Source organism: Dromiciops gliroides, chromosome 4 (genome assembly GCF_019393635.1).
Source record: "Dromiciops gliroides isolate mDroGli1 chromosome 4, mDroGli1.pri, whole genome shotgun sequence".
Classification (NCBI taxonomy): Eukaryota; Metazoa; Chordata; class Mammalia; order Microbiotheria; family Microbiotheriidae; genus Dromiciops; species Dromiciops gliroides.
This window is the reverse complement of record NC_057864.1, coordinates 18,939,694-18,959,832: the sequence shown is the minus strand read 5'-3', so window position 1 is coordinate 18,959,832 and position 20,139 is coordinate 18,939,694. Positions and strand designations below refer to the sequence as shown.

The following is a 20,139-nucleotide window of genomic DNA, read 5'->3' as shown; positions in this document are numbered from 1 at the left end:
TAAGTGGAATTGGAGAAGGATTCATGCAGAAGATAAAATTTTATTTGGGATTTAAAGGAAGCCATGGAGGTCAGTAATTAGAGCAGATGAAGGGTGGCATTCTTGGCATGAGAAAATGGCCAGAGCTGAGAGATGGTGCATCCTGTTCATGGAACAGCCAGGCCAGTGTCACTGGATCCAAGAGCATATGTTGGGGAGTCAGGAGGAAGAAGAATGGAAAGGGAGAAGGGAGCCAGGTAATGAAGGGCTTTGCATTCCACACAGAGCATTTTGTATTTGATCTTGGAGGTGATAGGGAGCCACTGCAGTTCATGGAATCAGAGATCAGGCTGCTCTTATCAGACCTGAATTTTAGGAAAACCCCTTAGCAGATGAACAGAGGATGGACTGGAGTGGGGAGAGACCTGAGTTGGGCCAGCCCCCAACAGCAATTGCTAGGGCATGAGACAATGAGGGTCTTCACAGGGTGGGGGGGGCAGTGTCAGAGGAGAGAAGGGAACACATTGGAGAGATGTTAGCTTTCAATTCCCAAGCATCTTCCTTCAGAACCAGAAGGAAACCAATTGTTCCTCTTTCTTAGGCAAGTGGGTGCTTTAAATGTGTGTCTTTTGTCTTTCCGGTGACCAGGCTTTGCTACCTTTGATTACCCATGACTTCCTCACATGCTCTACATTCCAGATAACCTGAGTCGTTTGCTGCTCCCTGAATATATTTCATCTACCACCTCCATGTTTTTGCACAGGTGGTCCCCCTTGCTTGCAATGCCCTCCTTCCTCACCTCCACCCCTAGGCTTCTTCAACACTCAAGTGCTGCCTCCTAGATAATGCCATCCCTGGTGCCCCCAAGTGTTAGTGTCCCACTCCCTTACCTGAAGCCATCCTGATAGCTTTTTAGGGCTACTCAGGCTCCTTCTGCCCAAGCCTGGTGGTCATTTCTCCAAACTAAGCATTAACTTCTCTTATTATTTATATTCTATTTGATTTTGAAAGATGTGGGGCTCTTCAGGTTGTGTGCAATAACAGAAGGTTCTCAGTTTGTTTCTACCCCATGTAGACACAAGTGTTCACAACTGAAAGTACAGCAAGAGAAGGAGGGAGAGAGGCAGGAATCCCAGTGGTGGCCATTTCTGAAGCACCTTAAATTTCATAGAGTGTTGTCCTCATCAGAGCCAAGGAGCTGCAATGAGTCTTGATATCCTTCTCTCACTGATGATGGTAAGAAATCTCAGAGAAGGGAAAGAATCTGACCAAGGTTACTAAGGCCCTAATTAGTATAGCTGTAATTTAAACCCAGGATGAATCAATCAAAAATCAGCAAGCATTTATTAAGTGCTTACTGTATACCAGACCCTGGAGATACAAAGAAAAAAAAAACAGTCCCTGTCCTCAAGGAGCTTACATTTTATTTTATTTTATTTTATTGGTGAGGCAATTGGGGTTAAGTGACTTGTCCAAGGTCACACAGCTAGTAAGTGTCAAGTGTCTGAGGCCGCATTTGAACTCAGGTCCTCCTGAATCCAGGGCGGGTACTTTATCCTTTGCACCACCTAGCTGCCCCAAGGAGCTTACATTCTCATAGGAGAAACGAAATATCATAAATAGGTACCTGCCAAATAAGTACAAAGGAGATGGAAGTTAGAATTTCAAGGGACATTAGGCCAACCCCTTCATTCTTAAGATGAGGAAAATGAGGTCTAAGGAGGGAAAAGAAATTCTTCAAGGTAATTCAGGTAATGAGCAACAGAGCTAAAATTTGACTTTAGGCCTTCAGACGTCAAAACCAGGGCTCACTCAAGTGGACAACTTCTTCCTCAGGGTAAGAAGGTTTTGAGTGAGAACACACCATGTTTTCAGGGAAATGGACAAACACTGTCAAGATAATTCCCCCTACTGTTTCTGATATATCTGCCTTCATTTTAAAGCATTGGACATCCATAAAGTTGATGTGACCTGGGAGGTGATGGCCCAAGCTGAAGTGATTCACTGCCACCTTTGCGCTTTAGCAACATCTACAGGGAGAAATCTAGAGCTTTTCCATTACCTCAATAAATAGAAACAAAAGAAACCTGCCAGGAGGATACAAGATGAGCAAACACAAGACATCAGGGCAGAAGTCTGGGCTACCTAGCTTATGTCTTCTTTGAAAAAGGAAGGAAAGGAGGGAGGGAGGGAAGGAGGAAGGAAAAACATTATTTTCTTTTATAGGCACAGCAGTCCATGGCTCATTCACACACTCTGCAGAAGGTAGGGTTTCCTTCTTAGACATTCCATTCTGTTTTCTTGCAGTGCTCAAAAACTGTGAATACACACACACACACACACACACACACACACACACACGTATATATACATAGAATAAACATAATATATTTTATATGAATACATATATAATCTTATATAATATATAGATATAATATATAAACACAAGTTATATATATATACATTCACACACAGAGTGCAAGGCTACAACTGGGATTTCACCTTCTCACTTAGGCAAATACCCAAGAGCACAAGTGAACACTCAGTTCTGAAGGAGAGAAGGAAGGAGAGGAAAACCAACACTAGGCACCTTTTCCGGAAGAGTTCGGGAAAAGTGAGATGTGTCTGACAGTGTTAGTGATAAGGTTATATAAATTGTAGGGCTTCGGGACTGGCACACTTATGCTAAACCCTTTAGTCTAGTCTGCTCATGTTACAGATGAGGAAACAGGTCAGAAATGGGGACTTGTCCAGGGTCATGCAGCTAGATAATGAGAAAGAGAAGAGAAGGGAATAACATTTATTAAGCACCTACTACTATGTCCCAGGCACCATGCTGAGCAAGCACTTTATAAATATTTGAGCCTCTTGGTAGTTTTAAAATGGAGCAGGCTCTGCTGAGTCCCTGTCCCAGCCACACCCAGCTGGATTACCTCTTCTTGTGGTAATCTCACTGACTAAAATTCCTTCCTTCTAAATGGGGATCCTTAAACACAGATAACTTTTTACTCCTCTGAAAAACTTGCTGAACCAAAACTACCTGAAAAAAATGACCTCTTACAAGCTCTTACCTGAACACACAAAGAGTCAAGTCAAGGAAACACAGTACAGGGATTGTACATCCTTTGCTTGTGTGTTCTGAAGGGAAAAAGGAAAAAAAATACCATATCCATAGAAATGAACATATGGAAGAAATCAACAAAGCCCCATCCAGCTCCCCATAAGTAAATTCTGCCTTCGCCTAAGGTCATAAAGTAAACACAGATGCAGCAAAACCAGTCGCCAGATGGCACACAAGATCTGGAACTAAAGGTGAAGAAAGCTTTACATTTTAATACAAAAATGCAAGAAATCAGCTGCCTGATGGGCTTCCTCCCCTGTCCACAAACCCCCTTGGGAGTGGCTGCTGGGTCTCACTCAGTCCCCAAACATGGCGGTCTCCTGATGAAAGAAGATACCAGAGGGGACAACACAGTATTGGTAACCTTGGAGACATTCAGAGACTCCTGCTCTCACCCTGGGAGAAAAGAATGATGGGTCATGAAAACAGGGGAGACCGAGAAAAGAAAGTGGTGTTTAAAATGAAGGAGGGGAAGAGAGGATGGATGAGTGACCCAATGCTAGTTTATGGGGAAAGATTCATATGCATAAGAAATGTTTTTTTTTTAAATCAGTTAAAGCATAGGAGATAGAACTCTAGGTTTGGGGTCATGGAAGCTCAAGTTCATAAACTGCCTCAGGCATGTGGCCCTAGGCAAGTCTCTTCATTGCTTCTGGCCTCAGTTTCCTTAGCTGAAGATGGTGACAATAATAGCACCTACCACAAAGGTTTGTTGTAAGGGATGAAAGGAGGTATTGATATAAAGGGCTATGCCAGTGTTGGCTATTTGTACATGAGGGAATTAAAGCCCAGGGTCATACCATTTCTAAGTGCTGGAGGGAAGAGCTGATCCCAGGCTTTCCTAAGTCCACACACACACACACACACACACACACACACACACACACACATTCCCTGCTGTATCACCTGGCTGTCTTTATGAATCTCAGCACTCCTAATGAGGCTGATGCTTTGAAAGATCCATACTTCATGGGTGTGGCCACTCCCTTTGCCTGAGGCCGAATTAGAACTGGGGTCCTCCTGAATTCAGGGACAGTGCTTTATCCACTGTGCCACCTAGATCCGCCTATTATTTTTATTATTAAACTGGAGTCAACTGCATACTTCTAGTCTCTCCCCTCTCCAAATCAACTTTCAAACAGTCCTCAAAGGGTATACCCACCTCTTCTCAATCAATAAATAGCAATGACTTCTGGTTACCTCTCTGACCAAATATAGACTCTCATGTGACATTCAAAGCTCTTTACTACCTGCACTCTTACCTTTTCACATCCTTCTTACATATTACTCCTCTTCATATACTCAATGGTTCCACCATACTGACCCATTTAAGAGCTAGCATTCACATAGCTCTTTTAGGTTTGCAAAGTGCTTTACAAGTATCATCTTACTTGGTCCTCAAAACAATCTGGAGGTAGGTGCTATTATTATTCCCATTTTCCAAATGAGGTAACTGAGGCAAAAAGCCATATTGTAGAATGGGTATCGGTAACATCAAGCTTCTCCAGGAGGGATGGCTATGATGATAGAGAGTTCCAAGCCTTGCCATATGAATACTAGATACAAAAACAAGAGAAGTAAACTTTGCCAAGAAAAGACAAGATTTAGTCAGAAAAGTTTAGCTCTCTTCAAGTGTTTGAATGGCTGTCTTGGAGAAGGATTCAATGCAGCATTTAGCCCAGGACCTGGTACACAATAAGCATGTAATAAATGCTCACTGATTCACTACCAACTGACTTGTTCCCAGGGGGCAGAACTAGCAGAAATGGGACAAAGGAGCAAAGAGATAAATTAGGCATATTTAAGGGTTGTAAGGTGCCTAGTATATGCTATCCCACTAGATTCCTGGAGGCAATGCATCTCTATCTTCCTACCAATCAGAGCTGTGATGGTGTAAGAGGCTGCTTCAGACTAGCTTGGGCTCCCACTGACTGGGGGTCTTCAAGTAGTGGTTGGGTGATATGTGTTTTTCCACTGGAGCTGGAACAGGAGAAGCCCAAGTATCTAGATTCCAAATGAAAAGGTCTGTCCACCAATGTATGTCACACAGTTTGTTATATACCAGTCGGACTTGGGACTTTCCTTGCATGGAAGCCACTTCTGTAGGGCAGTTTAAAATGGGGGGTTCGTTGACCAGCATGCCGCCCTACCCCCACCCACCCAGCTCTCTGCACTGCCCTTGGAGAGTGGGGGTGGGGTACCCTCAGATGCGGGCTTGACTCTTTTGTAAAAGATGAGAATCTGGCATCTGCCTTCCCTTCACAGAAGGTCTTTTTCTTTTCCCCAAGAGGCTCCGATGGGGAATCAGGGTGTTTACCAACTCAGAGCTCCCCCAGCCTTGAGACTGGGACAAAGGGTTGAGAGGCATGAATGTAGTCGTTTATTGGTGTGGCCACAGAGCCTCTATGTTCTTCCCCCCTCCAAGCCCCTCGCTGGCCTTTGAGAAGTGACCATGATCCAATGGGAACTTTCAGGGGATAATTCTGGCACTGGCTTTGTGGAGAGAGAGAAAAGGAATGATTAAAAGGCTATTTTACAAAGTACTTTGGGTTTTGTGCCTCTTGTTGTTTTAAAGCTGCCATTGTGTGGGCAAAAAAGAAAGAAACCCATCAGTGTGCTCATTGTATAGTCTAGACATCCCAACAAAGGGGGGAGCGTGCTCCCATTTGGACAGCCCGGCTCCTGCAGATAGAAGCATGAGTTTGGAGGCCGGCTTCAAAGAAAGCCTTTCTGAGGACTGAGATATTAGAGGAGGCCTATATTTAGCCTCTTGTCAGCATTTCTATGATCAATTCATTTAAGTGGTGGTAATTTCCAGCTAGGCCACAGCCCCGGGGGTTAGTGGAGTTGCTGTTAGAAGCAAATTATTTGGACAAATTAGAAAAATCAGTTGATCCCTTTTTGATGATGATGTTGAAAATGTCCTCAATATCTACTTATTAAGCTTGTACTGGGTGGGCCAAAAGTTACCATGTTTTAATATCTTTTTGAAAATTATTTTTTCTTTATTTTTCGCCATTTATGAGACTTGATTTTTCACATGTAATGTAAATTCCTTTCCTATGTGTACTGTATATGATGCTATGGTATTGTAAATTAAAAACAAAAAATAAAGGGGGAGGGGCAGTTAGGTGGCACAGTGGATAAAACACTATTCCTGGATTCAGGAGGACCTGAGTTCAAATCTGGCCACAGGCACTTGACACTTACTAGATGTGTGACCCTGGGCAAGTCACTTAACCCTCATTACCCCACAAAAAATAATAAAAAATAAAGGAGTTATTAAATATCTAAACCCCTTTGTGACTTTTGGTCCACCTATATAATAATAATGATTTGGACTGGCCCTCAGATTTCATTGGTCTGGGCAACTCTCATGTGAGAAAGTGACTTCTGCCAACACAGCCCATAATATTCTCTGTGACTTTGAATCTTAGAATCAAGTTCTGAGGATAGATTTCAGGGTGTCAAGGAATTTGAGTGGGAAAAAATGACATCTTTATTTCAATATAATGGGTTTCCTTTGTAATTCTATTATTTTTCTCTCAAGCATTTAAAAATACAAAATAAGCAAAGTAAAAATGGCCCCTGCCTTCAAGGAACTTATAACTGAATGGGTGATGAATTATTATTATTATTTTTGGAGGCAATGGGGGTTAAGTGACTTGCCCAGGACCACACAGGAAATGTCTAAAGCCTAGTTTGAACTCAGATCTTCTTGATTCCAGGCCCAGCAATCTATCTCCTGCATCACCTTGCTATCCCGTTCAGTAAAATAGTAGGATTCCAAATTAAGTAGACAAAAATCGTTAGCATTTCATTTCCAAATAGCGTAGAATTCTAAAGAGTCAAGGGATCTTCTGACTAAATAAAATTTGCTATCATGAGGATATAATTTAAATAAGTGTGTTTGGGGCTCCCTGTGAATCTAAACTTTCCACAATATGCTTTTCTTTCCAGTGTTTCTTGTCACTGTAGTGAACTGTGTTGTAAGATCTTGTCTAGAACTTTCTCCATATCTCCTTGTATGACTTTCTTGTATTTTGTAACATATTGTGATCCAATCTAACTAACTGCCTTTGATTTTACTTCTGTCTGTGCATTAAATACATGTATGTTTGTATGTATATATTATACATGGGGCAGCTAGATGTTATAGCTCATAGAGCACTGGGCTTGGAATAAGGGAGACATCTCCATGAGTTCAAATATGACCTCAGACACTTACTAGCTGTGTGACTCTGGGATAGTAACTCAACCCCAATTACCTTTAAGCAGGTTTTTTTTTTCTTGTTTTGTTTTGTTTTGGTTTGGTTTTTGCAGGGCAATGAGGGTTAAGGGACTTGCTCAGGGTCTCACAGCTAGTAAGTGTCAAGTATCTGAGGCCCGGATTTAAATTCAGGTCCTCCTGAATCCAGGGCCAGTGCACCACCTAGCTGCCCCCCCTTTAAAATTTGTTGTTGTTGTTGTTTTTTGGCTTTTTTGTTTGTTTGTTTGTTTTTCCTTGCTGGGCAATGAGGGTTAAGTGACTTGCTGAAGGTCACACACAGCTAGTGAGTGTCAAGTGTCTGAGCCTGTATTTCAACTCCTGTCCTCCTGAATCCAGGGCTGGTGCTTCATCCACTACGCCACCTAGCTACCCCCCAGAATGTAAATTCTATTGGTCCAATAGCTTACCTAATTGCTTATACAGTAATAGCAATAGAAATGTTTGGGGCAAACTTAAAATATCAACATAAATATTGTTTCTTTTACTTACACTAATAGAAAATTGATAGAAAATGATAGAAGAATCTCATATATAATAACAATAACAACAAACCAAATACCTGGGAGTCAAGCTCCTAGAACATACTGAACATATAAATATAATTGTAAAACATTCTTTACATATTAAGGGTAGATAGGGATACTCACTGCTCATAGTTGGGCCACAGGACTACTAAGAAAATAAAAATGACAATACTGCCTAAATTAATTTGCATATTTGGTGCTATACCAATTGAACTACCAGGGAATATGTTACAAAACTAGATGAAATTATAACAAAATTCATTTGGAGAGGGCAAAAAAGGTCTAGAATCTAGAAATAATAGGGGGGAGGGAGTAGGAATAATGTAGGGCCTTCCAGATGTCAAATTGTAGTTTAAACAATAATGACCAAAATATTTTTGGTATACTTTAAAAATAAAAAAACAGATCACTGTAACATGCTAGATAAGCAAAAATTGGAGACAGCCACACTCAGAAACCCAGTGTTCAATAGAGCCTGGTACATGAATTCCTTCTGGAAGAACACTTTAATTTGACAAAATCTTTTTAGAAATCTGGAAAGCAATTTGGCCAAAAAAAAGGTTTGGGAAAGCGTCTTGTTCATGATCCAGTAAGCATAATTAATACATTCTAAGTGAGTATTTAAATATAAAAGGTCATCATTTTAAAAAATTTGAGAAAACATGGATGGAGTTATTATTTACAACTGGCTAGGGAGATCATTTTTAAACAAACAAGGGACAGAGGCAATTACAAAAGATAAAAGAAAAAAGAAAATAACATGCAACATTGAAAATGCATCCATAATAAACACATAAATACACACAAAACAATAAATAATAACTGAGAACTGCTGGCCTAGGATATGAACAAAAAGACCTCAAATTAAGAATTACAAAGTATTAGAAACCACATGAAACATTGCTCCAAATCATTAATAATAAGCAAAATAGAAAAGAAAACTCTTGTGAGGTTTTACCTCATGATCAATCAGGTAAACATTTATGAAGTACCTACTATGCCAGACACTGTAATTAGCTTACACAGTGAGTTGAGAAAGATTACAGAATATGGGAATATTCGGTGCTAGGGTGGGGAATATTGCATGTGGTTTCAGACATGGCTCATATGTCAGCTGGTTTTGCTGAACTTTATTTTTCTTGTCTATCCTTTGTTACAGGGGAGGAAAGAGGGACAAGAGTTTCTGTGTTGTTTTTTTTTTCAGACATGAATGAAATGTAAAAGCAAAAACAACTTTTTAAAAAAATTATAAGATTAAAAAAATCATAAAGTGGTTGAAGACATAATAGACTGACTGACGTTAATTCTTTTTTAAACTCAAACTAATCCAAGTCAGAACATTCTTATTTACAAAATATCTTATTCTGGTTATGATGGTTTGGAACAAAAGCCCACTTTGTTCTGTGTTTGGTTTTTTTGTTTGTTTAACAGGAGGCAATGGCAAGAATGGGAAAAGTTGGGAAAATTGTGTTCCCCAGACTTGAGGAGAAGAGGTAAAGAACAATTTTTACATATGTCTTGTGCTTAGAAATCAATGTCACTTCCAGAACGGTAATACAGAGTATTCAAAGAGCATTTATTCAATGCCTGTTATAGCATATGGTCTTGTGCTAGGCAAGGGGGATCCTGCCCTCAGAGAGCTCATAATCTAGTGGAGCAGTAGAAATACAACAAAGACCCAGACACTTCTAGTTCAGGATAAGAGCATGTTGGAATGAAAGAGAGAAGACAGTGTATTACTTTAAGAGACTCTGAAGAAGGCACTTTCAGTTGTGGGAATGAGGAGAGGATTTGTAAAGGCTCTGGAACATGAGCTGAGCCCCGATTTGGATAGACAGAGATGAGTAGAGAGACAGAGAGATCATTCAAGACATTGGTCCTGATATGAGTTTCACGGAAAGGACCCTGAATGTACATTTAGAGGCTCTGAGTATCATCGAGTCAGAGTTGGAAGGGATGCTAGAGGTCTTCTAATCTTATACCCTCTTTTGAAAACTGAGGACAGTGAGGCCCAAGAGCTATTAAGCAATTTGCCCATGGTCACGAAGATGGTAAGTTCTGATGTGGGATTTGAACCTCGATCTTCTGGAGTCCAAGTCAAGTATTTTCACTTTGCTACTTTAATAATATTAATAATGATCATGATGGTGGTTTGTATTTATGTAGCTTTTTAAACTCTTTCAGGTTTATCAGGCACTTTACATGTTCTCTCATTCAATCCTTACAACAAACCAGTAAGGGAGGTGCAATTTTTACCCCCTTTTTAGAGCTAAGGAAAGGGAGGCTGACATGTTAAGTAAGTGAATTGCTCGATGTGGCACAGCTATTAAGGCAGGATTTGAGATCAGGTCCTCCTGACTCCAAGCCCAGGGCTCTATCCACTATGCCAAGTGGTCTTGGATAATATTCTTCACTTCCTGGAGCCGAGGACTCATTATTGTATCATCGTTGATTTTGTTGTTGTTGTTCAGTCGTGTCTGACTCTTCATTACCCCATTTGGGGTTTTCTTGGCAAAGATACTGGAACGTTTTGTTATTTCCTTCTCCAGATCATTTTATAGATGAGGGAACTGAGGGAAACAGGATGAAGGGATTTGCCCAGGGTCACACAGGTAGGATGTATCTGAGGCTAGGTTTGAACTCAGAAAGCTGTCTTCCTGACTCTAGGCTTGATATATGGTGGCACCACCTAGCTGTTTCCAGGTGAACTCTAGGTTCCCTTCTCTAAATCAATGATCCTATAATTAGATTCCTGTAGATTCCTGGGATCTGATGAATGAGAATTCACTGATGAGGGACCAAAGGAAACAGTGAACACTAATCTCTGTTTTTATCTGGTTGGTAACCAGACCTCTCCCATGAGCTGACTGATTAACTTTACTTTGAAGCCGTAAGCCCAAGAATGTGTGTTAGGTCTGTGGTCATAGGAAAGTGTTATAGATTTGAAATTAAAAACATGTCCAAAGTAAGCTTGGCCCAGAAACAACAACAAGAAACATTCAATTTTGTAGTGACACCTGAGGAGTAGTAGTAGTATGCCTCTACCAGTCTCAGACGACCATGGATCAGTGCCTTGAAGAGCCACAAGCCACAGTGTGGCTCTGCAGTCCGATACAGGACCCGCAGCTCCTGAGTAACCTATAACCGGTAACTGCCACATCCCGTGTCGTATCTACCCAATGAGGAGTAGCTGGAGTGTCCTCGCCAGGGCGCTGGCCTGGGCGGATCAGTATGGAAAACAAGCTGTTGCCCATGCAGCAGGTTTCCCCTCTCCGAGACTTTGGTGGATCCAAAGGAGAGGCAGAGCCAATACAGTTTGGCACCAGTGCCGTGCAGGAGTTGCCAGACGGATGTGATGTCCAACATCCAACTGCCTAAGGGACTCTGACTCCTGATTTTTCCTCGGAGTTAACTCCCGAAGCCTTTCCCATAGATGGGTATAGCCGCAAGGCAGTGGAGGCTTAAAATCAGGGTTTCCTTCCACTAGGCGGGTTGCCTGCCAAGGCTAATGAGCCCCACCTGCCTGAGAATCAGTCAAGAATTCCCCAAATCCTGAAGCCCAGAGGAGTATTTATGGTCTGTAATTGCTATTCTATATGAAGCATGACTTCTCTCTATAGATATGCAGACAGAAAGACACTGATACTTAAATTCATTTGATTATGGGGAACTTACTGCTTCCCAAGGAATCGCATTGCATTAGAACACTTAGAGCTTGGTTAGACACAGAAGACACCAAGGTCATGCACTGCATCCCAGGTCTTCAGCGGTCATCCTGATTTTGGTCCTTCCCCTGGGCTTCAGTGACTCTGGAAGAGAGGATGATGCTGATGACTGGGCAACTCTGCCTCATTTATAGCCAATTCAAGATGTCACCCTTGTGATGTCATTGGTCCTCACTGAAAACAAAGCATGGACAAATAACAGGAGGTGGTCAGAGAAAGAATTCTCACCTTCCATTTGCAGATGAGGAAATGGAAGTACAGGGAGGAGAAAGGATTTGCTCTTAGCAAGGGTAGGATTCCAACCCCTAACTTTCTAGGCTGTTACACACGTGATTCCCCTCCATGAACCACACGATCCAGGCACACTGGCCTTATTACTATACCCACACATGACATTTCATCTCCTATCCTGAGTGTTTGCACTAGTCATTACTATGCATGGAATATTCTCCCTCTTCACCCCAACCTGTTGGTACTCTTTCTTTCTTTCAAGACACCATTGAAAGGCCACGCCTTCTGCATGAAGCCTCTTCTGGTCCCATTCCCCCAGCTATTACTTTCTTCTTTCAAAAAATTCCTGGGGCAGCTAGGTGGAGCAGTGGATTAAGCACCCGCCCTGGATTCAGGAGGACCTGAGTTCAAATCCGGCCTCAGACGCTTGACACTTACCAGCTGTGTGACCTTGGGCAAGTCACAACCCCAATTACCTCACTAACAACAACAACAAAAATTCCTTTATATTTAGTATAGATAGCTGGACATACACACACACACTCAACATGTACATATAATATGTATATTGTATCAGTGTTGAGAGCTTCTCCTCTTCCTCTGGTGGCTTCTCAAAGAAACCAGGAATGCTGAGCAGAAGGAAATCCAAAGGACACAGAGGACCTTAATAACGTCGTCCCTGACACATTCCTGTGTGACCTTGGGCAAGTCCGATCACCTTCCTTTGCCCCAGCATCCTCAGCTATAAAATAAGGAGTTTGGATGAAATGGCTTCTGAGGTCCCGAGCTGTAGGTCTAGGATTCTATGACTGAGAGCTTTCATTCTTTCATTCATTCATGCATTCATTCATTCAATATATTGGATAACATACTGTTAGCTTATCTCAGTCCACTGAATCAATCAATCAATCAATCCATCAGCAAGCATTTATTTATTCAGCATCTGCCATGTGCCAGGCCCTGTGTTCCGTGCTGGAGATGCAGATCTTTGCCCCATGCTATCCAATACCCTCTTCTTCTCTACTTTTCCCTGATTCTGTAAATATCATTAAACAGGCCAAGAAGTTGCACACAAAGTGTTGGGGCGCCATCTTCAGGTGTGTTCTATGTCTTTCAAGGAAAGGAAAATAACCACTTTGGGGTCATGAAAAGGTCCCTTTGCTGATTATCCCCCTCTTTGGAGGGGATAGAAACCAGTTCAGAGGTGATTGATTGGGAGCTAGAAGGGACTTCAGAGGCCACTGATTCCAAAGCCCCCAGGTTACAGCTGAAACTCAGGGAGAGGAGTCAATTGCCCGAGGGAACCCAGGCAGTGAGCATCACAGGCAGAATTTAAACCCAATTTCTCAGCCTCTAAAGGCTCTGTGCTCTCTCTCTCTCTCTCTCTCTCTCTCTCACACACACACACACACACACACACACACACACAGAGGAAATACTGAGTTTGGGGAAAAGCTTAAAATGGGCATTTTTTTCAGATTAATAACATCAGTAACCATCAATTTTCTGAGCAGTGAGTAGCCTGTGGGTCAGATATCTTTTCTAATACTCTAAAAGGTGTCATCAGTGCAGATGCTAATCCCCACCTCCCCAGAGGACAAGCCCTCAATGCCTTCCTGAGTCTTGGGAAAGTCCTGCAACCAATCAATACGTTTTTTCTTAAGCTACACCATTGACCAGTCAATGGTGCTGGGCTCTGGGAACACAAGCACAAGGGATCTAAGAATCCTTCCTTGACAGAAGCTTCCATTCTAACAGGAGAGACAATAAGTACTTCTAAAATAGTTGTGGCTAGATATAAAGAGAATGGATACAAATACATTCAAAATAGTTTAAAGAAAACATAGCTCAGGAGGGAGGAACAGCCTCAGAAGATGCTGATTGAACTGTGTCTTGAAGGAAGAAAGGGACTCCATGAGGAAAAGGTAAGGGCATGCATTCCAGGCATAAAGGATATGACCAATACAAGTTTGTGGAGATTTGAGATGGAAGGTCCATGCATGGGAATAGCCAGTTAGCCCATAGCACAGAGTATGGGAAGGGGAGAAGCACAATAAGACTGGAAAGAGGCCAGGGCCAGTTTGCAGAGGGCTTTAAACACTAAACAGAAGAGTTTCTTCTTCTTCCTAGAGGCAATAGGAAGCCAATGGCATTTATGGAGTGAGGGAGTGACATGGCCAGATTTGCTCTTAAAAAAGATTATGTTGGTGTTAGCCAACCCTTGGGTGATGAGCCAAGTTTCTTCTCCTACAATGGACACAATCCATCTCCAAACCCATTCAGGCCCTTCCCAGACTGGTACAATATGCCAGAGCATGGGTTCTTCTGGTGTGGCTCACAGGAACCTCCACTCCACCACCCATTAGACTGGGAGCTTCTTAAGTTTAGGGGCTGTTTTTACCTTTCTTTGCATCCCCAGGGCTTAGTACCATGCTTGGCATAGGTACTTAAAAAATGCCTGTCGATTCGACTCAACAATGAGGCATCAGAGATGAACTTTAGTGAAGCAATCAGAATCTGGAAGTCTCAGCTCTTATTCTATATCTTACTGTAAACAGCAGTTTACCCCCTTCTGCCTCAGTTTTCTATAGGTCGGATGTAGTAGCCATTGAAGGTCATTGTAAGGATACAGGAGACACAATTAATGTCAGATAGAACACTGGAGTTGGAATCCTGAGGGTTCAGATCCTATCTGTGACATTTAACAGCTGAGTGACCCTAAAGGAGTCATTTTAATCTCTCTGTACCTCAATTTCCTCATCTGTAAAATGAGGGAACTACAATCAATGACCTCTCTGATCCTTTCTAGCCAATGTTCCTATGTGAAAGGCTTTGAGCTTGTTAAAAAGATTGTGTCAGATTTACCTCAGTTAAACTTTTAGTTTAAAAACCATGTGCAGTGCCACCAAGTATCATATACAAGATTGCTTCTGTGAACATGTTTGTCTTCTTCCTAAACACTCCCCAGGAGAGGAAAGCCCAGTTGGTTTCTTGTCATGGAAGTGACTCCCAGTCCAGAGTTTTGACATATTACCATTTGACAGGTTTCAAACTACTTGTTTATGTCCAGTCTACACTTGTTCTCTCCAAACATGAACTTTCTTTTGTTATATGTGTCTGACCAGCTTTGTTCTCATAGACAGGAATATAGGTGTCTTCAGATAAGTGTCCTTGGCCAATATTCCCCATGGTTATTATCAAGCCTAAAACTGACACCATTTCTCTGATGATCTTTACCTGAATTCAGTGTTGCTTGCTGTTCAATCTACCCCATTCCCATAATCTATGCTCTTTGGCTGGACACCTAATTAATCATTTCAGTTAATATGTGAAACTTATATTCTCATGTTATTTCAGAAAAAAATATATTGTATTAAGATTTTTCTTTTTGAGGCACCTAGGTGGCGCAGTGGATAGAGAACCGGCCCTGGAGTCAGGAGTACGTGAGTTCAAATCCGGCCTTGGACACTTAACACTTACTAGCTGTATGACCCTGAGCAAGTCACTTAACCCTAATTGCCTCACTAAAAAAAAAAAAAAAAAGATTTTTCTTTTTACTAGACAAACTGCCACTTTTTCTCAAAAATATATATCTTTTTTAAATTTGAGATTTGAAAGAGTTTTAAGTCTTTGAGTCTTGGAATACAAATGATGCAGTATTAACACCTTCTTAAGAAATGTTTCCATATTAAAATGTATATTAAAGTGTTACCAGAATAGGGATAGAGACTAGACTTAGGATTTCATTCATATAGGAAACTTCTGCACTTTTTCTTTTCTTTTTTTTTTTTTTAGTGAGGCAATTGTGGTTAAGTGACTTGCCTAGGGTCACACAGGTAGTAAGTGTTAAGTGTCTGAGGTCGGATTTGAATTCAGATCCTCCTGACTCCAGGTCTGGTGCTCTATCCACTGCGCCACCTAGCTGTCCCACATGGGAAACTTCTAAATGAGGAAATCCCCTCTACTAATACAGTTCAGCACAATATCCGCAGCTTAGAGTCCTAAAGAATTAGGAAGTTTAATGACTTGCCTAGAAACACAAAGTCAGTATTTATCAGAGGAGGCTCTAAAGCCCACTGTCTTTCTACCCAAGGCTGTCCTTGGGATAATGATAACAAATAAAATGACAAACCAATAAAGTTGTTGCACTTTGAAATGTTGTGCTATTACATGTAATATTGGGAGAGGTCCCCATGCCGGGAGCTCCCTCCTTCCTTGTCTCCACCTTCTAGCTTCCTAGGCTTCTTCCAAGGCTCAATGAAAGTGCCACCTTCCTTATTTCCCTGTCCCCCTTAATCTCAGAGCACTCCCTCTGAGATTACCTCCAGTTTACCTTGTAGATATCTTGTTTTGTATGTACCTGTTTGCATACAGTCTTCCCGCATTAGACTGTGAGACCATTGAGGACAGGGACTGTCTTTTGTCTTTCTTTGTATCCTAAGGACTTAGCAAAGTGCCTGGAACATAGCAGGAGTTTAATAAATGCTTGCTGGTACAGTGGATATAGAGCCAGCTTTGGAGTCAAGAAGACTTTCATTCAACAGTTGTTGTTTGCCAGGCAAACTTGAGGATACTAAGAAAGACAAAAGGCAGTCCCTGTCCTCAATGGTCTCACAGTCTAATGGGGGAAGAAAACATGCAAACAACTCTGGACAGACAAGATATATGCATATAAATTTGGGGAAATCAACAAAGGGAAGGCTCTAGCCCCAGCCCTGCCTAAGAAAAGCTTATGACTCCATGAACATTGTGTGAAGAATGTTTTGGCTATAACACATTTCAAATAGCATCTACTAAGGCTTGAGAGGTTGAAATCTGTATCAACTGCCCCACTACTGAACTCATAGATCCTATTCATCCTTGACATGTTCCTCTGGATTGACTGCATTCATGAAGGCCTTCTAAAACATGGCACTGAGGATGAGAAACATTCTAACCTCTCATTCTGTGAAGACCAAGAGTGGCTGAGGTACTGATAAAAGAGACAGCATTGGCAAGAGGAAAGTCAGAACACCTGGTATGAAATCCTATCTCTGCCACTCACAACCTGGGTGATGTTGAACAAGTCAGTTCTCATCTCCAAGCCTCAGTTTCCTCATCTGTAAAAGGGATGGAGTTGAACTAGATGATCTTGAAGGTTTCTTCCAATTCTAAATCTAGTATTGAATAATCTCCAATAAAGGCAACAAAAATATGAGTTAAAATATGAATCACAACACTATTTATTATTTCAGTCCCCAAAGAACACAGTACTTGCCACATAGTGAGTGTTTAATAAATGCTTTTTCTATCTTTATAAATATTGAGGTCCCACTGCATGTCAACAGAGGCACTGTGTTCACCCTAGGTCTTACTACCCTTCTCTGACATTCACAAGAGCAGCAAAAACAAAAGGGTGCCTAAGTGATGCCATGGAGAGAGTATGCCACCTCGAGTCAGGAAGAACTGAGTTAAAATTAACCATCAGTTATTAGATGGGTAACTCTGGGCATGTTTCTTAACCTCTGTTTGTCTCTGCCTCAGTTTTGCTCATCTGTAAAATGGGGATAATAATAGCATCTACCTCCTAGCATTCTTGTAAGACTCAAAGAAGATGTTTTGCATTTTGCAAACTTTAAAGTACTATGCTTATGTGATGTATTTTTTAAGGATCAAAGAGATTTTATGTTTTCTTGAGTATAAGCAGCATGTGGAATGTTTTGACTTATTTGACTTATAAAATTTCCTTTTTTAAAATACAGATTTTATGACAAAAAGTACAAAGTATTCTTGAAGCTTGTTGAACACCAGAAAGAATATGCAGCGATCATGAATGACGACATCTGAGCTCTGCTCTGCTTGGTCAGATATGTTCAGTTCTGGACTCTGGTCATTCCCTCCACTGGTGTAATTTGTAATGGGGTAAGACCACTCCTGTGTCATCCTTAATAAAGAAGCCTGAAGTGTGGAAAGCTGGAAATGGAGTCTTCCATTTAAAAGTCCTCAGCATTTTGGGGTATGGGTGAGATGACATGGCCACTGAGGCTCCTCCCACCTCTGAGTGTCTCCAATTTGGTCATAGGGGATGATGTTATGCAAAGCACTTCCCCAGTGTCCAAAATCCCCCGTGCTCAGGAATGAAAAGTGATGCTTACAGATATGTCAAGCAGCTGGATTTAAAGGGCTGAGTTGTTGTTTTTTTAATACTTAATGACCATTTCATTGGATGTCATAAGCTTTAGACAGATGAGCTAGAGATGTCACCATGACTTTATAAAGTATCATGCACACACACAGATGCATGTGCACACATAAACATCTGACCTATTTCAGTCATTAGGAGGTTCCCAAAATTGATTTTTTGTAACAAACATTTATTTTATTTTTTCTAGTTTCATGTAAAGGCATTTTTCAATATTCATTTTAATAAGTTTTATAGTTCCAAATTTTTCTCCCTGCCTCCCTTTCCTCCCCCCTCCACAAGACAGCAACCAATCTCATATAGGTTATATATGTATAATCCATAAGTGCTCTTTTTTTCATTATTCTGTATTCAATCAATATCAGTTCTTTTTCTGGGAGTGTATAGTATACTTTATCATTAGTCCCTTGGGATTGTCTTGGATCATTGTATGGCTGAGAGTAGTTAAGTCCTTCACAATTGCCCACCTTACAATACTGCTATCACTGTGCAAAATGTCCTCCCAGTTCTGCTCACTTCACTATACATCAATTCATATGAGTCTTTCCAGGTTTTTCTGGAATCATCCTGCTTGTCATTTCTTATAGCACAATAATAACCCATTACAATAATATACCACAGCTTCTTCAGTTTCAGGTTCAGTTCAGTTCTTCACCCAATTGATGGCCATTCCTTTAATTTCCAATTCTTATCTACCACAAAAAGTTGCTATAGATATTTTTGTACAATTTTCCCCCTTTTCTCTTTTTCACAATTACTATTATTAACTGTTTCCCTCCATCCTACTCCCTTCCCCATGATATTTACTCTATTATCTATCTTCTTTCACCCTATCCCTCTGCAAAAGATATTTGCTTCTGACTGTCCCCTTCAACAATCTGTCCTCTTTTTTGCTCCTCCCTCTTTATCCCCTTCTCCTCCTATTTTCCTGCAGGGTTAGATAGAGTATTCTACCCAATTGAATGTGTGTGTTATTCCCTCCTTAAGCCAATTATGATGAGTTTTGGGCTCATTTACTGGCCAGATTAAATAGATTACTCCACCCAAATGTATGTGTGTGTGTGTGTTTTAATCCCTCCTTGAGCCAACTCAGATGAGATTAAGGTCTTTGGACCTATTCTGATGAGGGGAAAGTTCATTTACTGCCCTGCTCCTCCCCCATCTCTTCCACCACTCTATAAGCACTTTCCTGTTTCTTTCATGTGGGATTTCACCCCTTCCTCCTCCCCCAGTGCATTCCTCTCACCCCTCAATTTTACTCTAAAGTTGTCATCATGGGGCAGCTAGGTAACACAGTGGACAAAGCACCCACCCTCAACCCAGGAGGACCCCAGCCCTGATCCAGCCTCAGACACAAGACACTCACCCCCCGCATGACCCCAAGCATGTCATCTAACTCCAACTTTTTATGGTTCTCTAGGGTCTTGTATTTGAAAGTTAAGTTTTCCATTCAGTTCAGGTCTTTTCATCATGAATACCTGAAAGTCCTCTTTTTCATTGAAGTCCCATTTTTTTTCCTCTGAAAGATTATACTGTTTTTCTGGATAGTTGATTCTTGGTTGTAATCCCAACTCCTTTGCCCTCTGGAATATCCTATTCCATGCCCTCTGATCCTTTAATGTAGAAGGTGCTAGATCCTGTTCTATCCTGACTGGTGCTCTGCAGTACTTGAATTCTTTCTTTTGGGTAGCTTGCAATATTTTCTACTTGACCTGGGAGCTCTGGAATTTGACTATAATATTCCTGGGAGTTTTCCTTTTGGGATCTCTTTCAGAAAGTGATTAGTGGATTCTTTCAATTTCTATTTTACCATCTGTTTCTAGAATATCAGGGCAATTTTCCCTGATGATTTCTTGGAAGATGATGCCTAAGCTCTTTTCTTGATCATGGTTTTCAGGTAGACCAATTATTTTGGAATCATATCTCTTAGATCTATTTTCAAGGTCAGCAGTTTTTCCAAGAAGATATTTCACATTGCCCTTTTTTTTTTTATTCATTAGGATTTGTTTAATTGTGTCTTGGTTTCTCATTAAGTCACTAGCTTCCATTTGTTCAATCCTAATTCTTAGGCAATTATTTTCATCAGAGAGCATTTGTATCTCCTTTTC

General features: G+C 41.1%; 1 protein-coding gene across 7 annotated transcripts in view; it reads left to right on the top strand.

Moving 5' to 3' along the window:
- Positions 1 to 17,797, top strand: part of FGGY (FGGY carbohydrate kinase domain containing) — a 559,614-nt gene extending 541,817 nt beyond the window's left edge. For 6 of the 7 annotated variants that reach the window (XM_044002606.1, XM_044002608.1, XM_044002603.1 and 3 more), the window contains 2 exons: positions 9,326 to 9,387; positions 17,592 to 17,797. In XM_044002606.1, the coding sequence (XP_043858541.1) occupies positions 9,326 to 9,387; positions 17,592 to 17,676 (147 nt within the window). In that variant the 3' untranslated portion in view covers positions 17,677 to 17,797. The remainder of the gene's footprint in view (positions 1 to 9,325; positions 9,388 to 17,591) is intronic. The other variant, XM_044002610.1, reaches the window with a different exon arrangement.
- The last annotated feature ends 2,342 nt before the right edge of the window (positions 17,798 to 20,139 follow it).